At 45.0% G+C, this 18,975-nt stretch overlaps 1 protein-coding gene across 1 annotated transcript in view; it reads left to right on the plus strand.

Annotated features, from left to right (window-relative positions):
- Nucleotides 1–471: 471 nt before the first annotated feature.
- Nucleotides 472–18,975, plus strand: part of ABCA12 (ATP binding cassette subfamily A member 12) — a gene marked incomplete at its 5' end in the record, with an annotated part of 55,833 nt that continues 37,329 nt past the window's right edge. Inside the window, 14 exons of the mRNA XM_054636489.2 lie at nt 472–4,601; nt 5,222–5,337; nt 5,961–6,067; nt 7,506–7,759; nt 7,870–7,982; nt 8,442–8,566; nt 9,380–9,553; nt 10,432–10,596; nt 11,619–11,820; nt 12,409–12,548; nt 13,111–13,230; nt 14,360–14,450; nt 15,787–15,966; nt 16,890–17,196. Coding sequence (XP_054492464.2) covers nt 472–4,601; nt 5,222–5,337; nt 5,961–6,067; nt 7,506–7,759; nt 7,870–7,982; nt 8,442–8,566; nt 9,380–9,553; nt 10,432–10,596; nt 11,619–11,820; nt 12,409–12,548; nt 13,111–13,230; nt 14,360–14,450; nt 15,787–15,966; nt 16,890–17,196 — 6,224 coding nt within the window. The remainder of the gene's footprint in view (nt 4,602–5,221; nt 5,338–5,960; nt 6,068–7,505; nt 7,760–7,869; nt 7,983–8,441; nt 8,567–9,379; nt 9,554–10,431; nt 10,597–11,618; nt 11,821–12,408; nt 12,549–13,110; nt 13,231–14,359; nt 14,451–15,786; nt 15,967–16,889; nt 17,197–18,975) is intronic.

Here is an 18,975-nt window from a genome sequence, read left to right on the forward strand (position 1 = left end):
GTTCCTGCATGTTTTCAGCACAGAAAGTCACTTCTTAGGATGCCATCCTCACTTCCCTTGAAAGGCCAGGAAGAGTTACACCTCAAAAGAACACTCAGATTTGTAACCAGGATATTGTGGCTTGTGGTAGGAGCCTGACTTCATATGTGCATGTTATCCTGAATAGATTTGCCATTATAGCACCTCTCAGATTCCAGAATTACATGATCTTTACTAATATTCCTTTCACATTTTTGTTGTAGATAAAGAAAGAAATTGGGTGACCAGATTTATTTGTAATTCCTTTGTTCACTGGAAAGACAATCGCACTTCAGTATCTGAATTGGAGGAAGTTCTAAGGTGAGACATTAGCTAAAGGGATATTACTAACAGTGTAATTCAAATCTATGATCTTTGCTCTAAATCACCTTACATTTCCACTTGCATTGATTTCATATTCACTAAAACACTTTTTTGTTCCCCTCCAGAAAAATAAAGTCACCAGAGATTGGTGGAAAGCATTCCAAGAGGTCCATTAATTCAGATGATTTAGAAGCCATACAAAAGCATCTACATCGTTTAAAAGGCTTTGAGGAAAAAATGAATAGAAGTGAATTAAAAAGCTTAAATCTATTCAGAAATTTGAAGAATGAAACATTACAGAAATTGTATGCATTTCTTGAACTGGGAATGAATCCACACCATGATTATAAATTAAAGGAACCATATAATAAGGAAATAATTGATGAAATCTATAACTTCACATCACTGCAATTACAGAGTGACTTTAATGGGACTTCCATTTTCAATACAATGACCCAGTGGAAAGAAATTCAGAGGGCTTTAAAATTAGCTACAATGCTTTGGAATCCAGCTCTCCTAAGTAATTCCAATTTTAGTACATTGAAAACTAAGGATGCTCTCAAAATGTTGTTCTCCACAAGCATGCCATCACTTCTGGAAGGTCTCAGAGACCGTTTGAGTGGATTGCAAGAAATCCCATCTGTGTTTTCTGATGATCTGCTCGAGCCTGAGTCCTACAGAAACTTCCCAGAGCAGCTCCTAGCTCTTGAGGAGATGTTTTTTCGAATGATGGGCACAAATGTTGGTTACCAGTACCTCCTGCTGCCTGTGTTTGAGCTGATGAGGGCTGTAGAGAAGTCCATGGGGGAGGCCTGGTGGGATGAGTTGAACGTCTACTGGCGCATTGGGGAGAAGCTGAGATCCATGAGGTGGAATAACACAGCCATCGTCGCCTATGGGCAGTTCTTGGAGGTGTTAAACAGCCATTTGCAAAAGCTGAATAATAATTCAAGTGGTGTCTTCAGTGAGGAGTTGGATCAGCTGTCAGAGTTCATAACAGCTGTGTTTAAAGAGTTTGGGGAAAGCTCTGGAGTAGCCAATATCTCACAAGTCACTCAAGCCATCCAGAAGACGTTGAACATCTTAAAAGACTTACAGCTGAATTATAATGTCAGTGCATTAAAATCTATAGATCTTTTCTTTAATTTTAACAATAAAACCTTGGAGAGCTTGTCTGAACTTCTGAGAACAGGAATGAAAATCCTTCATTATTCAAGTGCCAGTGAAGGTTCCAGTGAAGACATAATTAACCCCATCTATAATTTAACACATCTTCTACTGCAGGAGTTCAGCCAGTCTCCCTCACAGCACAATTCCTCACTACAGGCAAAAGTTTGGGAGTTCTTGCGATCAGCCTTGGATCCTTTCCTTGAGCCCAGCAGCAATGGCCATAGGACACTCCAGAACTGCTCCTTTGAGGATCTGCTTGACATAGGCCTTGAGGTGCTGTTTGAAAATGCCACTCTAAGGGAGTCCTCAGCCAGGAGCCCCTGCAAGCCCCTCCTGGATTCCTTGGGCATGGAGGGTGGGACAGGGAGCAATGAGACCTTTCCCAGGCTGTTCCAGGTGGCCATAAGCAACCTGCAGCTGTCCCCAGAGTTTGCTGCTGCCTACAACAACAGCAGGGAGAGCTTTGCCAAGGAGCTGTCGTGCCTCACCCGAGCTCTGCGTTTGTCGCTGAGTTTCCTGTCCAAGTTAAACCTTGTCTCTGGGCTGGGAAACTCGTGGCTGCAGGAGAAGGTGAGAGCTCTGAGTGCAGCCACGGAGGGGCTGGTGCAGGGTGATGCCTCGTGCCCCATCCCAGCCCAGGATGTGGGTGATGTGTCCCCATCCCAGCTTGTGAACCTGCTCCTTCCTGCCCTGCTGAATGAAACAGTGCTGAGCTCCCTGAATTCCTCTGGCAGCTCAGCAGCCTGGGATGGGCTGCCTGCGTTTTCCCTCCTGTCAGCAGCTGCTTCCATGAAGAACAGCAGTCTCGATGAGCTGCTGCAGGTGGGCAGAGCTGCCTCCAGCCAGCCCGAGTGGGGACACTTCTCCCGGCTGTGGCACGCCACTGGCAGCCTGCTGACCTCCAAATGGAGCCTGACAGAAGTGGGTGAATATGTGGAGTTCCTGCAAATGATGAAGAAAGCTCTAATCCTTGTGGACTTTGGGGTGGCTCCTGGAAAAGCATTGGTGCATCAGATCTTTCAGAATTCTACTGAAGCAATGGAATCCTCAGATCTGAGTGATTTGTATAGTGCATTAAAACTCCTTTTCAGTTCAACTTCTGCCACAGACAACACACTGGACTTGGAAAGAATATTTCAAGAAATACTTCCTCTGTATGAAGGGGGTGGTGAAGGACTGTTCTACTCTAATCCCTATGGAAAAGAAAATCAAGATGTTCTGACTATGGCTGCAGTGATTTGGAATGAGATAATTTTAAACAGGACTCATTTTAATGCAGAGAATGCATGGGAGGTTGTCAAAATGCTTACACTCGATGCAATCTCGCTCGAAGAAATTGAAAATTATCTCAGCACAAATGAAAAAGTGTCATCATTATTTTCTGACTTCTTGTTGACCCCTGAAATTTCTGAAAATTTTGCAGAACACCTTCTGTCTCTTGAGAAACTTCTTGGTGCCATGGCAAAGGTGAATACCAGTGGTCATTATCTGCTGATCTCTTCTTTGTCTAAGCTAATGGAGAAGCTCCTTCCTGGAGGGCAGGAAAATGAACTTGATGCTTTCTGGCACATTGCTGAAGGTCTCCAGTCCTTGAACTGGAGTAATACAGACAGTCTCACTGCCCAGTTACTTCTAGACATGCTGCAAAATCTGCTAAATACACTGGAAAATTACTCCAGTCTTCCTTTCAGTGAGGAACTGAGGCAGCTGCTAAACTTTGCATCCTCCATCTTTGAGCTATACGATGAAGAAGGCTCCAGGGGAAACAACATCTCCATGTACTTGCAGGCCATGCAGAGAGGTATCTTAACTTTGAAAGGCTTGCAGAAGAGGTATAACATCAGGGAGCTTGAATCCCTCAGCCTGTTACTTGACTCTTACAGTAACTATACCCAGAGACTGATGGAAATGTGGGGAGCAGGAATGAAAGTTCTTCATGACACCAACTTAAACAAAACATTGGAGGAGAAAATGGACACTGTCTATAATTTCTCACGTTTGCTGCTGCAGGAGTTCAGCCAGTCTCCCTCACAGCACAATTCCTCACTGCAGGCAAAAGTTTGGGAGTTCTTGCAATCAGCCTTGGATCCTTTCCTTGAGCCCAGCAGCAATGGCCATAGGGCACTCCAGAACTGCTCCTTTGAGGATCTGCTTGACATAGGCCTTGAGGTGCTGTTTGAAAATGCCACTCTAAGGGAGTCCTCAGCCAGGAGCCCCTGCAAGCCCCTCCTGGATTCCTTGGGCATGGAGGGTGGGACAGGCAGCAATGAGACCTTTCCCAGGCTGTTCCAGGTGGCCATAAGCAACCTGCAGCTGTCCCCAGAGTTTGCTGCTGCCTACAACAACAGCAGGGAGAGCTTTGCCAAGGAGCTGTCGTGCCTCACCCGAGCTCTGCGTTTGTCGCTGAGTTTCCTGTCCAAGTTAAACCTTGTCTCTGGGCTGGGAAACTCGTGGCTGCAGGAGAAGGTGAGAGCTCTGAGTGCAGCCACGGAGGGGCTGGTGCAGGGTGATGCCTCGTGCCCCATCCCAGCCCAGGATGTGGGTGATGTGTCCCCATCCCAGCTTGTGAACGTGCTCCTTCCTGCCCTGCTGAATGAAACAGTGCTGAGCTCCCTGAATTCCTCTGGCAGTGCCACAGGCTGGAATAACCTGACCACGCTCTCCAGTGTGGCACAGGATGAGCTCCACAACCTGCTGCAGAGGCTCCAGCAGAGCCTCACCATAGGCAGCTACTACACAAGTGTCTGGGGTGTGTTTGACAGCTTCCTCAGCACCAACAGGAACCCAGCTGCAGGAGCTCCCCTTGCAAGGCTGTTGGAAGCAGTGGCAAGTGACTCTGCCAGTGACCTGTCAGCTCTAGAAATCACAGAAGCCACCCTCTACATTCTCAACGGGCTGAACATCCCTGGCCTGCTAAATGAATTCAATATAAATTCCAGCTCAGCTTCTCTCTCCAACAAAACCAGTTTTGACACTGTGATTGATATTGTTGCTCATCACTTCACTGTCGTGGCAGAAACCCTTTACAACAAGACCCTGCCTTGGACTCTGAGTGACCACACTCTGTCCCCAACCAGCTTGATCACACAGTGAGTTTGGGCTTTGGGTATTGTAATTCCATGCATGGGTTGTGACCACCATTCTCATTGCAGCACGAGAAGTATGGAATTTTCTTCCAGTGGAACAACCTAAGCCTGCAATCACTGTAATTTAGGACACAATGTATAATGTGGGTTAAATTGAAGCAGAGGAAACTTCTCCTTGAGCTGAAAGTACAGCTGAAAGTCAGACTTACAAACAATTTTGTGTGTTGGCACACGTATCAATGCACAGGAACAGAGTCCTGAAGGAGCCTCACCACCAGTGGTAGGCTCTTGGGAAAACCTTCCTTTTGTGGGATGACTCTCTAATTTTTGATCCTCAGTCTCCCTTAGGTGTGCCTTTCCATCTGTGTAATGCATCCATCACATAGATGTGAACTTTTCAAGTGTGTTTTCTTATTTTGAGAGTGAATGACAGCTTTGGGAAATAACAGCAGAAAGAATTGATAGAATAAAACTGGGGGGGTACCCACTTAGGAGAGATGGCTTTCATCTGGAATTCTTATTTACTCTGCTGAGGAGCAGCATCCACAGATGACAGGTCGCTCACTAATACATACCTTGTTTTTGAAAGAGAAGCTGATTTAAATTCCTATCTTATTTTTCAGATTTCTGTTTTTAGAATTTCAAAACACCATCTTGCAGGTGACAGCGAACAACAGCTATAACCCTTACCTGATGTGTTTAATAAATGCTGCAGAAGCTGAGGATGGGGAATTGACAGGTGATCATGATTTCATTAATGCTCAGGGGCCTCAGCTGCAATGTGTTTTGTCTAATGGTGGGAAGGAATGGTGCTGCATGGTTTTATCTGCTGGCAATTAACTGGAGCTGTGAGACCTGGGGAAGCCAGACTGGGAATTTATTTATGTCACATTGGGATTGTGAGTTTCCATCCCAGTCTCTCCAGAAGGTACATCTCTTCTTCTCAGTGTGATGACAGGTTGCTGACACTCAGACAAAGCAATCTTACAAATAGAAACCTCTTTCCCTTCACAGCTTTATGTAGCTGTAATATGACAGCAGTTATTTCTGAGAGCTAACATGGTGTTTCACATAGATACTCATCTTGTGTGCTTATTGTAACACCCAAGAGGTTTCACCTGTGTACTTATTACCAGGATGGGCTGGATTTCACTAGGAACAGAGCACCTACTTGAACTCAATCCCTTATAACCCAGATTACAATTTAGGCCTTGCTCTGTGATTTCAGAGGTCCTCAGCTATGGGAGTTTGGTGGAAAATAGCAGTGCTCAGTTGGCCTCAGAATAAAAGTGCTGATATTCCCATCTGTGAAGTTTCTGGCATTTTTGTCTGGAGTAACTATTGTTTTTTTCCCCTGCACAGAAAACATCACACTGCTTTTGAAGCGAATTCATCTGAAAAAGAACTCTTTTATGCAAAATAATACCTCTGAGAAACATTCATCCATACCAGAGCTCCTGAAGCTAAAAGTGAGTCTGCTTAAAATGCTGACTTGAAGGACATCCTGCAGTGATACATGAATGTGCAATGGTGGTTTTGAAAAACAGAATATGGAAAAAAGTTTTCTTAAGAGAACAGCTGATAAAAACTAGGACTAAAACTCTGTGTTCTGCATGCTGCCTATATTTGAAGGTCAACTGTGAACTGGGTTGAGGAAGTTGTTCTTTTATCTGTCCCTACCAAGTGTACACCCATTTTTCAGAGAAGGTAGAGGTGTTCCTGTCCTCCCATGTGCTGGATAGGATGGCTCTGTTTTCCACCAGCTTTCCCAGGAGGATGAGCACTGCAGAGATGGCCAGTGGCAGCATATTCCTCAGTGCACCACTAGTTTTAAAATTCAGTATATTGAGACTTCCTGAAGCACCTTGCAGAGCTGCAATCATTCTAGGATGCCTCAGCTTCACTTAAGGAGGAAGTAGGGAGGAGTTCTGAAAGGCACAGATAGGGATTAGATACCTCTGCCCTGCTGAAAATCCATGGAATTGTGCACTCCTAATTGGCAGTTAGCAGCATGACTAACTGGGTTACTGCATGAGGAGCTGTACCAACAGCAGTGTGGCTGGAGTCAAGTCCCCACATGCTCCTCTGGCCCCAGATGTCACACAACACCAGAATGGCTTCTGAGATGAAGCACCAGCATTGATGCATGGAGTTCCCTCACCAGCTTTGGGTTTGGCAGTGCCTCATTTGAATAAAATGCTTCTTCATGACTGCACTAATAGCATGCATGCACTTCAGTCTATTACTCCATATGAGAAACAGCATTTAAATGTCCTTTTAAAAAAATACAGCAGTGTGCAATGTTGTTGCTGTGTAATATATCTGTAACAATAATATGATGAGCTTCAGTGTGACAGGTACTTAAGGGCATAAAGCTGGAAATAATTCTTCCCATAAGAGCCTGATAATGTAAATAATGATGTCAGACAAGAGGGAAGCCCATAATAGCAAAGGACTATAATTTTACACGGGTTGGCAGATGAGGAAGCTCTGACTTGTGGCCAAGTCCCTTTCCTGTGCTGCAGTAGATGACCAGGTGGTATCTGAAAGGCTAAACCTGTTGTGCCAGCTAGATTTATTTGGTCTCTGAGAAGATTAATTAGTAAACAGGTAAGTCCAATGGAGTACTGCTGTCTTAAGTGTGTTGGCCAGGGGAAATGACATGTTAAGGTCTGCAAGATTTCTTAGATCCAGCCAGGTCTGCCAGAAGCTCACACAATGATTGTCACAAGCTGTTCTATTGGAGACCTTTTGAATGAACTAAATATATATATATATTTCAAAATCCTAGTCCTGAGGAAAGACAGAAAGGGACAGCTAGACTCTTTAAAGCTTGCCTTTTATAATTCTGTCATCTAACTGGTGTTTGTGCATTTTTCTTCCTTTTTTTCAAAATGTCCTTTGAAGATCTCTCGCCTCCGGGATCTGACCGCACTTCTGTGTGACTATGAGAGCTTTCAGTCCATCCAGCAGCTCTGCCACCTCCCTGAGGCTCCCTTTGGGGAGCTGTGTGAGCAGGGCCAGTCTCAGGAGCAGCTCCTTCGTGCTGCTGAGCTGAGCAGCCAGCTGGTGACCGGTGTGCTGAGTCACAGGAGGATCTCCCAGGAGCTCCAGAATGTCCTCATTGGGGATGCCACAGACATCCAGGCACAGATCAAGTGGTGAGGCTCTCTCTCTGAGCTAGACTGTTTTAGTATTCTGTTTATGAAATGACTTCTTGCCTTCTCTTTATATTCTCAGTTTTGTTTGTTGTTTTGTTTTTCCAATTCAGGCTTCAAGAAAACGTACCAGAAATTGCATTCTTTCAAGAGATTCCTCAGTATGTGGCTACTTTGAATTCCATGTTGAACGTCACTGAGAGTTTAACAGACTCCAGCAAGCAAGGTACTCTTCTGTATTTTTTACTGCACTGTATTTTCTTTACAGTGTTGGTAAACATCACCACTGTTACCACACTTGCTGCTGGGAATCCCAGAACTGCCCAGCTGCCAGGAAGAACTGGTATTAAAGAACTAACCATACGCCATGACCTTGGGATCCTTTATCTGGGGTACTTCTAGAGCCTGCTCAAGACCACACTTTGCTTTCTTTACAAAGAAAGCACCAAGTCTTTCCATCTAAGCAAATTTTGCTGTCCTGAGATGTGATAACTTCAGCCCACAAACCAGACTGTAAAATGTAGGAAGTAATGACTGTATGTCCCAAGGTTTTTTTATTTTTTTCATATCAGCAGTGAGGTACCACACTCCCATACTCCACATAAAGTCTTCTCCATGTGCTTGAGATTTGCTGTGTGTCTGAAGAAAGCTGTAATACCAATTGTTCTTTGACTGTTCATTCCAGAAAAGTTAAGAGATGTGTTTAAAAATGTGGACCAGCTCAAAGAGGACCTCAGAAACACAACAGGAATGTCCACAGCCAGCATTGATGCTCTTCTGGAAGCATCTTTCCCAGAAAACAGCAGTCAGGTAAGTTTGCTGTTATCCTTTAGTGAGGTCTTGTTGCTTTCTACTGCTCAGACCATTGAAACTTATAATTTGTTAGTGAATGCAGCTGAGCAGGTCAGTGGGTGTGTGACAGCACAGATGACCCCACAGAGACAGACAGAGGATAGCAGAGCATGTTATGGGCTGGGATAGCCACCAGAAATGCAGCAGGAGCGTCACTGTTGTCAGCCCAGCCACTGGAGACTGGGAGCCACGTGGTCCCTTGGGCTGTCACCAGGAGCTGGGCAGCAGCCAGGCACTGCCTGGAGAGGGATGGCTCTGATCTGGAGCAGGGCACAACTCTCTGGGACACACTAATGGGGACTGAGCAGGGTCTTCAGTCAGTCCTGGTCACTGAGAAGTTGTCCCAGTCCAGGTGGAAAAGTACATTTATAACCACAACGTGTGAGAGCAAAAATACCCTCCCAGAATGAGAGATGAGCTTCCCTTCCTCAGCCTCCTGCTCCTGCAAGCAGAGCTCCAGATGCTTTTCCCCTTCCCAGCCATCTTGTCTGGACTGGGCCCCAAAGAGTGTGCTCTCTTCCAAACTTCACATGCATCAGTCAATGAGAAATTGAAGCCACAAAAGCTTTTACTACTGTGCAAGCTGGGTAGTAAAACACAGTCCTTAGGATTTGTCCCTGGGAGCAGGAGGAATGGGCAGGCATTTTCTGGTTCTTGGGTGGTTGAAATATGGCTCTGTGGAAAGAACAACAGGCAGGCAAGATTAACTCAGGCATGGTGGAGTGTGCAGTGCACCCCTAACAATTCTCCTTTTCCTTTGTGCACACCCAGCTCCTCTCTCAGGTGCTGCAGCTGGAGTCCTGCAGTGCCCATGCCACTGACCCACAGCTGCAAGTGGTGCTGCAGGAGTGGTGCAGCCTCCCTGTGCCAGAGAGGACTCGCAGGACCTACCTCCTTGGGGTCACCCTGCTCAGACACTTGGACATTTACAATTTCTTATACAAGGTTAGTGCTGGATTTTTGGAGTGCTTTCTGCACGCCCTGGCTGAAAGGTTATAAAATATCATTGCAGTGGCCAGAAGCTACACTGATTTACACAAGCCAAAGATCAGGCTTTGCTCATGCAGCAAGTTTTATTGCATATCCATGCTGTGACAGAGTGGATATAAATGAGAATCCCAGCTGGTGTAAAGCAGCAAACCTCATTTAAAGGCACTGGACCTACTCTAAATGCCTCCCTATCTGCTAGTATCCTTTATGTGCTGTCACAACCTCTTGAACACTCTCAGCTGACCCAAAAATGAGCTAAATTTTTTGATTCCTTGAAAAGGGAAGCCCTGGAAAAAGTCTTGTAAAATATCTTTTCCCTTTCTGTTTGGAACTACAAAGTTATTAAATGGTTCAAATTTCTCCTACCCCAGCTATAGAAACAGCATCTAAGAAAACATTTGCAAAGAATTGAATAGTGAGCATGTATTTAAAAATACAGGAGTGATCCTGGGCAAAAAAAAGTTGTTAAGTGACAACGCCAATGAATTTGGGCTCAGGTCAAAAGTCACTCATAGTGTTTGACACGTGTACTGTGTGAAATGAGAGATCTGATCATATCCCAGCCAGTACATGACACATGTTTCCCAACTGTAGGTGTTTGGAAACACACTGTTAGATTATGTAATGTTCAGGTGAATGGTTTGCAAAAGAGCTTGGGGATTTAGGAATACTAATCCCATTCATTTCCCATGGGACACCCACTCTGTAAAGCCTCCTTGCAGTTTTGAAAATCCCACAGTGCTCATGTTTGAGTTAACACAATACGGGCGTGTGCATGCCTGTGCACGCAGATTCCTGCTCATCATAATTGGTTTCCTTCCTGCCTCTTGCAGATGTTTTTCCCCAAGGAACTTCAGAGACCCATGGACAAGATGTTAGGCCTTCTGACAAAAATGAAATATTTCAGACACCAGGTTGAATCTGGCATTGATCCATTGCTACAAGCTATTCATTCCCTGAAAAAGCTCCGACAGTCCAGGAAAATGCCACTGACTAAGGTATGTGTAGTCTGCATGTGCTTTTGAGGCAAAATACCACTGAAATGGTTTCCACAGTAACTTCCTACCCTAGAAGCCACAGGTGCATTAAACCATAGATTCTGTTCAAAGCAACACTGTTCTGAGGAAAAGCTCTATCAAACTTATCTCTGGAAGTGCTCAAGGCCAGGCTGGATGGGGCTTCTGGCAGGTGTCCCTGCCCATGGCAGGAGGTTGGAATGAGATGAGCTTTGTGCTCTCTTCCAACCCAATCCATTCTGTGAGTCTCCATTGCCTTCCTGGGGGAGTTTTGATTTGGAGCAGTGGGACCATCAAGTGCTCATGAGTGGGGAGGAACACTTGGAGCAAGAATGTCTTAAAGGAGAGAAGATTTCCAGCAAAATACTGGAAGGATCAGCTGGTGAAAACAGCTGGAGGACTGCCCACTAAAGGCAAACCCACCAAAGTCAGCAGCAAAATCTGCCTTAGCTTTAGTGTGCATTAGATCACACCCAAAGCCTCAGACTGCCCAAAACATTCAGTACAGACCCATTACTGCTCTGACAGCTGCAGTAACTCCAGGGTGCTCTGCCTTCATCCAGTACAGTGCCCAATCCATCTCTGATCCATAGTCCAGGAGAGCACAAGTGACAGGAATTGTTCCTGGTCATCATTCTGCCTGCACATTGCAGAGCCACGTGCAGCCATGGGCTGGATGGGGACAGTGATGTGCACATCCCTGTGACAAATGTGTGTTGTAACCCAGGTGTGTGAATGTCACCAGGCACACATTATAGGGGATTTCTCTGCACACATTGTAGGCACTTCCCACATTGGCTGACATACCTGGAAATGAATGTGCCACATCTGTCATAACAAAAAAATGGATGATTTCCATGGGAAGTTCCTATTTTTGTAAATGCAAACCTCTCATAAGAGAGCAGTATAAAAATGTTCAGTCCTTTCCTTCTCATTCTGTTATTTCTCTCCAAGTGGGGTGCTTTGAGTGTGCAGGATTTATTTGTGTTTTGTCTTTTCTGCAGGCGTTATTTAAACCAAACAACTCTGGGATAACACATGGCACTTTTAAATCCATGTCAAAAGTCCTCTGCAACCAGGAGATCACACCCCTGTTTTTTGAGTCTTTGCTTCCAGACTTTGGAGACCCTGTAAGCAACAGTTCTCATGCAGAGGATGTCTATGTCCAAAAGCTGATGAGGAAATATGGGATTCCTCAGGATTCCAGTAAGTCTGGCTTTTCCCTAGGGCACAAACATTTCAAAGCTGAACTCTGCTATTTCCAGACAGATCTAGTGCTGAGCTATTCTCCATATGTCTCTGAGGGCTGTAAGTGCTCATTATTTATGGTAGCTGAAGATCTGCACTGCCCTAATTATTGGTGGTTTATTGCCATAAATGTTCAAAGGGAAAACTGCCTGTGCAGCAGAGCAGTGCTTGACACTGCACTGTCTCCCATTTGTTGATGATCTGGTCCTAGGGCTCGACAGGTCACTGCTTTTTCTTGATGTGTAGTTTTTCTGACTGTACTGACATTATTAGCTCCTCTGAGTTCACAAAACTCCATTTAACCTTCAAGTAGATAATGTTGGCTCCAACAGAGAGACTCTTGTTGTCTTGAGTTCAGCAACAGGAGATCTTGGGGGTGGATTGCTTTTGTCAAGATGCATTAGATCACTCAGTGAAGAGGGCCCTGAAGTCATTCACTGGCCACAGCAACAAACTGGGCAGATGGGAGAAAAAACACACTGGCAGCTTTCTTGTGTCTGGTCTGTTTGTTCTCTGTGCAATTTGTTTGCTTTTCTCCCCTTGCAGCCCCCTTTTGCTTATCCTTTTACCTGGACCTGGTCAAGACCCCCACCGGAGCTTTGATTTGGTCTTTCTTAAAACCAATGGTGCTTGGGAAGATCCTTTTCACCCCAGATACCCCAGAAACTCGAGCAATCATGGGAAAGGTATGGCTCTGCTCCAGGACATCAGGATACACCCACTGCACAGGGCTGTAATTTATCTAGCACAGGCTTGTTTCCCTGGGAAGCAGAAGGCTTCTTTCTCACTGTTTGGAGTATTCATCAAATTATCTTTTCCTACTTGCCTTGCTGGCCATATGAGTCATCTTTTGTCTTTGGTTTGAATCTTCCTTCCAGAAGCTGCTGTTGCTCTAATATTTATAGGACAATTGTTTAAGGCCTTCAGCTTATCAAGTTTCACCCCCATATTTTCAGCCAGTAGGAGAGATGTGTCTCCCAGGACAAATGCTGTAACCAGTGCTTGTTCACAGGCAGACCAGAGGCAGAAGGAAAGCAGATATTCAAGACATGCTCTAAATATAATATTTTTAAGTACTTGCATAAATACAGTGTGTTAAGGGGTATTTTGCCAAACAATGAGAGGATGCTAGGAAAAATCCTAAGGAAAACAAATTTGGTCTCAGCTGTTTTATTGTTTTATTTAGTGGTTAAAATCTATAAGGTAATGAATAAAGTAATCCTTTTATGCTGTGGGCTTCTTTTGTAGTCAAATGCAACCCTGGAGCAGATGGCTGAGTTAGCCCTGAAGTCCCAGGAGTGGCTGGACCAGTCTCCTGTCATCCTGAATTCACTGACTAAGTTAAACCAGACAGTTCCAATGATCAAGGTATGACTTCCTACCTCCCCTCTGCCTCTTGCCAGGAGGGACCTGAGAGGATGGATTTGTCCACTGAAGTAAACTGGGGTTCCAGGGACATCTTAGGTCAGCTGGGGAGACCCCTCTCAGGGTGTTCTGGACTTCACAGTCTCTGCCTGTTCCTTAACAGAGATGCTCCAGACTCTCCTTTCCCTGCAAATTCTCTTTCTCAAATGAACTGTTTGTAATATGCTCCCTGACCCTGGCTGTGCTGGGGCCTGCTGGAGGGCTAAGATGAGCAGGGAATACTCTTCAGTTTGTAAATTAACTTTCTGCTTGATGGACTGATCCAGCCAGCCAAGACCAGGCAAGAAATGAATTTTTCAGAAAATGAAACAGTATCTATAATAAGCATGTGGTTCTGGGTACACACATAAGAGCTAGAAGATGTTTTGTACCTCAGTGAATGTAAATAAAATTTCTTTTTCCCCCTCCTAAGAAGCCTAGCCTTGCTTGGATACAGAAAGCAGTACACTGTAATGTTACACACACTTGTTTCCCATTCTCTGTAGTAAAAATTGTCTCCTTTTCTTACAAAAATGAGATCCCTGGAAGCCAAAAGCATTAGCAGTTAATTTTAGGGGTTGGAATTCATTCTAATTTCCATGGCACCAAGAGAAAATCCAGAGTGGAATATGCGAAAGTGAAATGAAATGTTCTCTGCTGATTGCAGTCATTGGTGGAATATTGAAATATTCAGCCAAACAAAAACCTGTGCTGATCTCCAAGTGAAGTTTTGGTTGCCTATGCATTGTGCACTGGCTGTGTTCACAGGACTTAAAACAGACACAAGGGAAATTTACTTCTAGAATAACTAAAATCATCCATTATTTTTTTGATGGGACTCTAGTGCCTGGTGGAGACTCGGTGGGCATCTTTTCTTGACTCAAAGAAGCACTGACTTGGATTTAGGGAGCTTTCTATGCCATTCCCATTGCTGGCATTTCCCCATCCTGATGCAGAGTGAAGGGAGTAGGGAGGGGGCAGTGCAAATACCCAGTGAAGGCAGCTGCTCTGTGGTAGTTTGGAATTGCACAGTGAGTGAGCTCAAGAAGCTTCTGGTCAAACTGATGCTTTGTCTTTGTCTGCTTGTTGATAGAACGCCCTGCAGAATCCCTTTGTGCAGGTTTTTATCAAGCTGATGGTGGATTTGGACGCAGCTGAGCTCCTGAGTCAGATAAATGAGCTGGGTAAGTGTGTCCATGATGTGCTGCCCTCTTCCTTACTTGTACTTTAGGTCTGGGAGCTCCAGGTTCAGCCAGCTGCAGCCATCCTATAGTCTGCTCTTCTCTGGCCCGTGTTGGAAGCTCCAGGGCAAGGCAATCCCAGCTGTGATGCAGAAATCTTCCAGGGAAAAGGCTCTTGGAGAGCAAAGTGCTGGTGTGGAGAGGTGTTTCTCCTGGGTGTTCGGGGGTGCAGGGACGGGAGCTTTGCCGCTGCGTGTGGCCACTGGAGGACACTGTTTAGCCGTAATTATGGCTTCAAATGAGCTACCTGGGACTGGGCTGGAAAATGTCGTGGAGAGCTCCCTTGCATCGCAGCGAGGTTCAGATCAGAACTTCTCCAGAGCAGAAGAGCCAGGAATCAGATAAACGTACCCAAGCTGATGGAGCCAGAGGCATCAAAGCAGGAGATGCTCTGCTGCAGTTTGGTGGGTCTGCAATACCCTCCAAGGTGACATTTGGTGCTGTGCACTGTGAGAATCACCAGTAACAGTGGTGGTGGTACATCCCCTGTGAGTGCACAGCATGGGGATCACAGTCCCTTCCTGCCAGCCTTGCTGTCCCTACCTGCTTTGGCAGTGAGTGGCCAGGCATGTCACCATAAATCTGAACTGTGCCAGCAAACCCAGCAGCAGCCAAGAGTGATTATGCTCTGTTGGAGTCATTTACATGCAGTTGGTGATGACCCCTGTGTTATTCATGAGCAACAACTCCTGCCTTAACTCCCCATAAAGCCACGGAGCCTGCAGCAGCTGTTCCATATTAGTTACCTTGCATTATGCAGCCACCTTTGAAACCTGCCAGCAAACAGCAGCATCTTTATTAACTGCAGCATCAGGTTCAGTCCACACATCAGCACAGCACTCACAGCTCTGCCTTGATGTGCCTGGATAAAGCATGTCCTCCCCTGAGACACAGCAGCTCAAAAGGAGAGTTGATTACCTCCTAAACCAGAGGGTGTGGAAGGACTGGGGAGCACCATGTGCATGTCTAAAGCCCCAGCAGGTCAGTGGGGACTTCTGATTTGGGATGGCTGTCACATCCCATTGCTGGCATCCTCCCAAAGGCAAGCTCACGAGCATATTACAAATGATTAACATAAAAACTGGGTCAACAGCATGCCTCCATTGCATTGCTGAGTGCAGAAATGTATTTCACACTGCATATTTAGCAGGATGGGTTCTGGTTTGTTTTCTTTCCTCCTTTCTGGTGTCATCAGCAGCGTGAAGGAGCGGAAAGGTGGAGTGGGGTTTTTGCTGAGTGTAGTGATGCTGGAGGGATTGGTTGTGGGGTTTTTTCCTAGATGATATCCGGCTGGAGCTGCAGAACAACGCTGATGTTGTTGAGCAGCTGAACACTTTGGCTGTCCTGGCTGTGAATGTCTCCTCCTGCGTCTCCTTCAACCGCATCCGGCCAGTGCAGAACTTGGACGAGCTAGAAGCGGTGGCTAAGGAGCTCTTCCTGAAGAACGAGCTGTTTGCAAGTATGTGACAGTCCCAAATCCCCCTGACAGTTAAATTCTGCCTGACAGAGTGTAGGAATGCAGCATAAAATATTTGGCTTTTCACCAGCAACTGTTGTGGTCACAGCTCCCACCACGCTGCAGTTGATTTGGAGCAAGTGCGTGTGGGACCTGCACATTGAGACCTCCCTTTCACACCTCCTCTTCCCTTACACCTCCCCTGTATCTGGTCAGCTGGTGATTTCTCTTGGTTAATTCTCAATTTGAATAAAATCCCACTGCCCCAAGGTGATCTTTGTGCAGCCATTTCCTTTCAAGCTGCTCTGGGAAAAGGTGCTTTTAATTAAGAAATGTATCACAGAATCATTCAGGTTGGAAAAGACCTTTAAGATCCTCAAGTCCAAATATGAGACAATTCAATTTATTAGAAGGTCATAAATCACTTGAGGTATTCCAGCCAAGCACCACAATGGTGTACTGGGTCTTCTAAGTCACACTTTTCACATTTGTGGGATTGGATTGTGGGATCAGACTGCAGAGAGGGGTGGAGGGAGCAGGAAATAGGAACTTATATTTGTTAATATAGTTAATATTTATATATTTATATATATAATAATATATTTATAAATATATTTAATATTTAAAGATTAGATCCACTCATAAATCCTGTGACCTGTTTGGTTTGATACTTCATAATTGAGGTGCAGATAGAAACTTCTGCTTCTCTTGGAACTTCAAACCCTGGTAATATTTGTCCTTCCCCATAGTAGCAGTTTTCTTCTCTGTTTATCCTCCTTTCTATCACGTTTTATATATGGAATAATCAGGAAAAATGTTCTGGCTAGAAAAATTTCTGTGAAGAAGCCTGGTAAAAATGAGGAGCTCCTACATATCTCTGTGTGCTGTCGACTCCAAAGGAAATACTTTTCCCTTTCTTTTCCCAGGTATCATTTTCAAGCTGCCTTCAAGGCCTGGCCACTCAGTTGCTGGGGGCCTGTCCCTCCCTCCTGTGCTCAACTACACCATCAGGATGAGCAGCAGGATCACCCAAACCACCAACAGGATCCGCGAGCGCATCTGGACCGTGGGCCCGCACAACTCCACCTCCCAGAGCCAGATTTACAGCAGGGCCTTCATCTACATCCAGGACAGCATTGAAAGGGCCATCATTGAACTGCAGACTGGCAAGAAACCAGAGGAAATAGCTGTTCAGGTCCAGGCCATGCCCTACCCCTGCTACAACAAGGATATGTAAGTTTGGGTGGCTTTTGCCTTCGTGTTTTGTGTCAACTCATCTTGTGTGAGTTCACCATTCCTTAATACCATACTCACATGGCATAAAAATAATTTATTTCTGTTCAGTTGGGTTTTTTTCTCAAGAAAATTCCCAAAAGAGGGAATTTTTGACTCTAAGATGGTCTGTTTAGTTTGCCTAATCTTTAGTTTTTGGTGCTCTTTTTATACCTGGATTGTGGTGGTAACTGTAGGTTTTCCAGCAGGTAAAACTCCCTGTCCCTGTTTTACTACACATAGTAGGATTGAGAGTTGGCAGAACTTGGTTAAACATGAGTCTTGGCTTGTTCTGCAGGTGTTCACATGCAGACAATGCAGCAGAACTTAGAAAATAGATTTTTTTTGGGGGGGAAAAAAAGGGTGCCTAGGTTTATGAGCTTTACAGTGGCCAAATTGAGTGGAAAACCCACAGGGAGGGGATTTCAGTGTCCATCAGGGATCACTGGAGGATGTCCAGCAGAAGTATTGATAGATGTGAGGATCTCTGTGCCCTGACTGAGGGTCTCCCTTGGAGCAAAGGGATAGGCTGGACCTAGGAGCTTTTCCTACTGAAAAACCTCCTTGCCAACTGCGTGAGCCAGAAGATTTTTTGGGAGCTATAAAATATCATTTAGGAGCCACAGCAGAGCTGTTCATCTCTTGTGTCAGCTGGCACTGAAGAGAGCTGGGCACCTATAACCCCTTCTCAGGACATGTGAGGTGCCCAGGAAGCAGGAAGGAAGCATCCAAACCCAACTCTGCAGCAAATCCTGGGTTATTGCTGAAAGAGAGTTTTGTGCAGGTGATTAACTTCCTGCTGGAAGCACTGACTCCAGTGTTCTCTGCTCCTTTTTGTTCTTGGCCTGCTGGGAAAACCACTTGCCTTTGGGTTTCCCTCTCCCCAGCCCAGGTTCAGAGGGATGTGTTTGCTCAATTATTAAAATACCTCAAGGCTTTGGATTTGCATCCAGCAGAAGTCATCACAAAATGCCTGCTTATTGATTGTTATTGCACAGTTATCATCCTGGAGAGAAAAGGGGGGAGAATATGAATTTTATATATATATATATATAAAATGTGTATGTATATATATATAATGCATATATATGTGTATATATATATATATATATACACACACATATGCACACACCAGTACACAAGAGGTGTTGTGCTATGCTGAATTTTTAGGAGAGCCTTTCCTGGTTCTTTATAAATAAGGCTTCATTTGCATGGAAGCATTTCTTAAAATGCTGGTTTATAGGAAATTTTCAGCTTTACAGGTAAAAAAAAGTTTGAAAACAAATGTAATGTTCATTTCTCACTGTTATTGTACATTTTTCCAGGAGTAACACTTGTTGTGGGTTTCAAACCAGGTTTAGAAATTAAGGAGGAAAACATAAGCTCTGCAGGTACAATGAAGGGGATCCCCTGCTATAAAAACTTGTTTTCCATGGCAAAAGGAGAAATTTATTTTTGGCCATTGTATTTGGGGATTTTTTTCCTTCACACATTTGGCACTGGAAGAAGGTTTTAACTAAAATGAGGAGCCAAGAAATGTGCCCTGGGTCTGCCAGTCCTGTGGGATGGTAGCACAGGCAACCTATAGGAAAGCACCCACATCCAGACTCCAACACCAGGAAATATGGCCTGATCATGGAATTTGGCCATTATATCTGGGAACAGAGCTGGGAATTATGTGATGTTTCCAGATGGAATGCAGCCCATCAGAGAGCCAGGAGATGCCACTGCCCATGGTGC

Source organism: Agelaius phoeniceus, chromosome 7 (assembly GCF_051311805.1).
Source record: "Agelaius phoeniceus isolate bAgePho1 chromosome 7, bAgePho1.hap1, whole genome shotgun sequence".
Taxonomy (NCBI): domain Eukaryota; kingdom Metazoa; phylum Chordata; class Aves; order Passeriformes; family Icteridae; genus Agelaius; species Agelaius phoeniceus.